The 4,875-nt window shown below is 56.7% G+C and overlaps 1 protein-coding gene across 1 annotated transcript; it reads left to right on the top strand.

Annotated features, from left to right (window-relative positions):
- Positions 1 to 242: 242 nt before the first annotated feature.
- Mvb12a (multivesicular body subunit 12A) lies at positions 243 to 4,311 on the top strand. Its single transcript, XM_050127758.1, has 9 exons — positions 243 to 419; positions 497 to 595; positions 700 to 796; positions 2,162 to 2,288; positions 2,439 to 2,558; positions 2,642 to 2,748; positions 3,313 to 3,374; positions 3,882 to 3,938; positions 4,075 to 4,311. Exons 1-9 carry the CDS (start codon positions 336 to 338, stop codon positions 4,135 to 4,137), a joined length of 816 nt encoding a protein of 271 aa, XP_049983715.1. The 5' UTR covers positions 243 to 335; the 3' UTR covers positions 4,138 to 4,311.
- Positions 4,312 to 4,875: the final 564 nt, after the last annotated feature.

A 4,875-nucleotide genomic window follows, 5' to 3' on the forward strand; every position in this document is an offset into this window, starting at 1 on the left:
CGGGACCAGTTTCTGATAAAGAAACAAGGGGTCGTAGGTGATGTCGCATGGCATTATGGGGAGTGTAGTCCTGACAGGGAATTGAACCGCCTCCCTCTTGCCCCGCTTCGCCCTGAGTGGTTCTTAAGGGCGGAAGTACTAATCCTTTTTGCGCGAACGTCTCTCAAGGGTGCGCCCAGAGGGCGTGGTTCCCACGGCTACATCGGACCGGTCCTCAGTATCTGGGCATGAGCACTAGCTGCTGTGCGGTGCACGTTCGCCAGGTCTTCTGGGAATTGTAGTCCAAGGTTCTGGCCGTCCGAAGGCGTTAGTTGCCGTCTGAGGTCCCAGGGAGAATGGATTCCGGGGCGGACGCGGAGCCGCTCGCGGGCCTTGTCTGGTCGTCAGCCTTGTCGCCGCCGCCGCCGGGTTTCATCGCGGTGAGCGAGGGGCGGGCGAGGGCGGCGGGGACAGGGCAGGGAGGGGACGAAGCCCCGCTGACCCGCTCGACCCGCAGATCACCTCTACCGTGGAGGGCGCGACCGCCAGCTTCGGCCGCGGCTTCGCGCAAAAGGCCGGCTACTTCCTGTGCCTGAGCCCACTGGGCAGCCAGAAGGTGAGCACAGGCATCCGGAAGCCTGAACCTGAGCCTTTCCCGACCCTCCCCCTGCCCGCTGACGTCCCTGACCCTCCTCCACCTGCTCCCTCTCCTACTCCTAGAACCCTCAGGACAGTGTGGTAGTGGACATGCAGATCGTGATGGACAAGGGCCCTCTGCCGTCTGGCTTTTCTACCGTCAACGACTCTCTAGACGCCAGTAAGATCCGTGGGCCCACGGGAGAACGACAGGCACAGGGAGAGGCTGTGTGGTACCAAATATGACCTAGCTGGGCAGAAAGGCACAACCTGACAGTGCAGAACTTGGGAAGCTGAGGCAGGAGGATGGTGGGGAGTTAAAGTCCAGCCTGGACTACAGAGTGAGGTCTTGTCTCATCCCATTACTCCAAAAATAAATAGTTGACACACACCTGCCGTGTCAGCACTCGGGCTGAAGTAGGAGGACAGCCGCGAGTCTCAGCTTCCCCTGAGAAGTGGAGCGAAACCGTCTCAGAACAAACAATCCCACCACCTTCCTGACCTGGTCACTGCCGCTTGCCCTCTGCTTCTGTGGCTGAGGGAGTCCTCGCCATTCTCTTTTCCTTTCCAGGCTCTTGCACAGCGAGTCCGCCGGAAATGGCTTTCCTTGTTCTCTGCATAGCTCAGCCTTCCCTCCTCCTGTCCCCCGCCTGACCCAGCTTCCCACCTCCCCGATGATGCTTGGTTCTCAAGGTGTCTTTAGTGACTCAGGCTAGGCTGCTCTGCAGAGGTCAGGTCAGTGTGCAGACAGCAGGCTTCCGCGCTTCTCCTACCCTCCTTTGACTGCTGTTTCGGACGGAGCAGGGTCTCAGTGTGCAGCCCCAGCTGGCCTGGAACCTCAGTCCTCTCCTCAGGGATCCTGCTCAGCCCCTGGCAGCTGTCTCAACCTGCTGGCTGTGGAGCTGGGGCTCTTTATTTCAGCACTCGAGAGGCTGAGGCAGGACGATTGCTTTCAGCTCAAAGGCACTTTGGGCTCTGTGGTGAATTCCAGGGCAGCACAGACTGCAGAGTGAGACAGGGTTGGGGCAATAGCTCAGAGAGCAGGGTTCTCACTTAATGTGATGGGGCCTGGCTCCATCCCCAGCACCAAATAGACTAGGCACGCCTTCCAGCATCAGGAGGCCATCCTCAGCTACATCGAGATTTTGAGGTCAGCCTGGGTTACATGAGACTCTAGCTCATGAACACAAAAACATACATATAATATAAAATAGCCTTCCTGACTCCATGAAGCACACACAACAGCCTTGTGCTAGATTATTTTTAAAGAGCAGTTGTTGTGACCCCCTTGGGTTATAGATCAGGGAAAGTGAAGTTGGGGTGCCAAATATATACTCCACTGTTGATTCCACAGCCACCCCACAAATATTCAGCAAAGGTCAGTCTGCTTCAATGATTCTAGAAGTTAGTGTGACCCCTCCTATGAGTTCACCATTTATGATTTAAGCAGCTGCCCGGTGTTGCCCCTAAACACTATGGTGAGCATCGCTGGGTGCTCCCCTCCCTGCCCTGCTCCCCTCTCTCACTCCCCTGCCCCTACTCCCAGAGGCCTCTGTGTCCAAGAAGAAACGCATGTGTGTGAAGCTGATGCCCCTGGGGGCTGCCGACATGGTTGTGTGTGACGTGAAGCTGAGTGGGAAGACCAAGACAGTGCCCGGATACCTGCGAGTGGGGTAGGGCGGAGCACCCATCCTGGAGCACCCTCCCCTGCCACTTCCCCTCCTCTGCATGTGGGGACGGGGATCTCATGGGTCCCCCAGGACCCTTTCAGCCCTGGCTTCACAGAGCATTGGCTTCCTCCCTGCCCCACCCCCTTGCTCCAGGGACATGGGTGGTTTTGCCATCTGGTGCAAGAAATCCAAGGCCCCAAGGCCAGTGCCCAAGCCGCGCACTATCAGCCAGGATATGCAGGGCCTGTCGCTGGACCCACCCAGACAACCGAGGTGAGCCTCAGGTTCCCTGGTGGGCAGGCGGGCCAAGAGGACAGCTTCCAGCCTGACTGAGGTCACTGTTCCTTGCTCCCCAGCAAAAGCAGCCACCCTGAGCGGACGCTGTCCAGACTAGGCTCCCGAGCATCCACGCTGCGGAGGAGTGACTCAGTCTACGAGGCGTCCAGTCTCTACGGCATCTCAGGTGAGCAGAGTGGAGACACTACAGCCTCTGGTGGGAACTGGCCCTCCCACCAAGCTTTTATTTTTAAGATCTATTTTTAAGTTTATGTGTATGCGTGTTTTGCTCGCATGTGTGCCTGTCTGCCGAGTGTGTACATTGTCCTGGGAGGGTCAGAAGAGGGGGATGGATCCCTTGGAATTGGAGTTAAAATGGGATGTAAGCTGCCACGTGGGTGGTGGGAATAGAATCTGGGTTCTTAACTGCTGACCGACTTGTTTGAGGGGTGGAATGACTGGGGCCTCAAGCTCTGCAGGTGCTCAGAACAGAACCCGGGGTGTGTTGCATGACCCTCTTCCTGGGAGGGCCCCACACAGACAGAGTGCAGAGTGCTGGAGCCCATTAGGGAGCTGGTGGGTTGATGCGGCGTGAGTTCCAGGAGTATGTGGGACCGGAAAGCTGTAGTCCCAGTCACACCGATTCCACTGTGGTAATCAGCCTATGCTCCGTGGGTGGGCACGGTCGTGGGGGGAGGGGCTGCAGGGTGTTCTGGGGTCCTCCTCAGCCTCCCGGGAATTTTCATTGCAGCCATGGATGGGGTTCCCTTTACACTGCACCCCCGATTCGAGGGCAAGAGCTGCGGGCCTCTGGTGAGTCAGTGTCCCTGGGATGGGGAGCTCTCACCAGCCTCTGTTCACGGGGAAGTGACATTCTAGCTGCCATATGACCCAGCAGTGACCATGACTGAGTGGGTGAGGGGAGAGACCAAGGGATCCCAGAGTAGAGATGTGGGGAGTCGGATGAAACCCAGGCCAGTGTTTGTGGGCTAAGTCCTGAAAGATGGGAGAATTGGGGCCGGGTATGGTGGTGCCCTAGTCACCCCAGCCCTCGGGAGTTAGAGGCAGGAGGCCCTGTAGCAAGGACATCCTTGGCTACACAGTGAGTCTGGGCTACTTGAGCTGCCATCTGCGAAGTTGGGCATGCTAGAAGAGGTGGCTCAGCTGGTAAAGGCGTTTGCCACCAAGCCTTACCGCAATCCAGTTCTAGGGTCTCACACAGCAGGAGAGAGAAGCTCCCAGGCCGCGGTGAGTGTGCGTATGGAAGGCACATGGTGCCGTTGTGGGACCCCGGCTCACGCTCTCACTTCTGTCCTCTAGAACTTGTCAGCCTTTGGGGACCTGACCATTAAATCCCTGGCAGACATTGAGAAGGAGGTAGGTGCAGGGGTGCATGAAGTGCTGAGGCCCCACCCCGTGTCCTCAGGCCCCAGGCACTCCAACCCCTCAGTCACTCCCAATGTTCTCCAGTCCTCAGTGCCACCTCTTCAGCCCCCCTTTTTCCTCTCCCCAGTATAACTATGGCTTCGTGGTGGAGAAGACAGCAGCTGCGCGCCTGCCCCCCAGCGTCTCATAGTCCCTGACTCGGGTGCTCCCTGCCTGCCACCTGCTGGCTGACACCCAGCCTTGCAGTGCAGCCCGGCAGCTTGGAGATAGGGTCTCCTGCCTGGACAGCATTTTCTCTTCACTTGTCAAGTCTTGTGTTTGGAGACTGCACATGCGCCAACACTAAACAGCTCCTGGTACCCACCATGTGTGGTCTTTTGTTTTCTTTCTTTGAAGATTTTTTTTAAAGTGTGTGGGTGTGTGTGTGTGTGTGTGAATGTGGGTGTTCTTGGAAGCCAGAAGAGGGCATGGGATCCCCTGGAGCTCCCTGACATGGGTGTTGGCTACGAAACTCTTCCTCTGCAGGGCCTTTATGTTATTTATAAGATCAGGGTCTCGTCAAGCACAGACTGTTGTAAAACCCGCCGTGCAGCCCAGGGTGATCTTCGAGCTCTACCACACCTGGTTTGTGTGGCGGTCAGCCTGGAACCAGGTTCCGTTCTTGTGCATGCCAGGCATGCCCTCTGCCAACCAAGGTGCAGCCTCAGCCTCAGGATTTATTTTTTAATTTATTTTAAATTTTGGAATTTTCTGGAGATTGTTTTTGTGCAGCCCATCCAGAATGACAGTGAACTTAAATTATTTTTTAAAATTATATGTGCATTGGTGCTCCCCTCCTCACAATTGTGTGAGTGTGTCAGGAACCCTGAACCTGGAGTCACAGACTGCTGTGAGCTGCCATGTGGGCACTGGCGATTGAACCTGGGCT

The sequence above is a fragment of the Alexandromys fortis genome, unplaced genomic scaffold (genome assembly GCF_014885135.2).
Source record: "Alexandromys fortis isolate MF-2015 unplaced genomic scaffold, M_Fortis_MF-2015_v1.1 scaffold_284, whole genome shotgun sequence".
In the NCBI taxonomy this organism is placed as follows: Eukaryota; Metazoa; Chordata; class Mammalia; order Rodentia; family Cricetidae; genus Alexandromys; species Alexandromys fortis.

Bases quoted from the DNA above. Each gene is read 5' to 3' on its own strand.
- Mvb12a (XM_050127758.1), top strand. From the start codon at position 336: ATGGATTCCGGGGCGGACGCGGAGCCGCTCGCGGGCCTTGTCTGGTCG. The intron at 2,559-2,641 runs GTGAGCCTCAGG...CTTGCTCCCCAG, and splicing joins GACCCACCCAGACAACCGAG to CAAAAGCAGCCACCCTGAGC. The intron at 3,939-4,074 runs GTAGGTGCAGGG...TCCTCTCCCCAG, and splicing joins TGGCAGACATTGAGAAGGAG to TATAACTATGGCTTCGTGGT.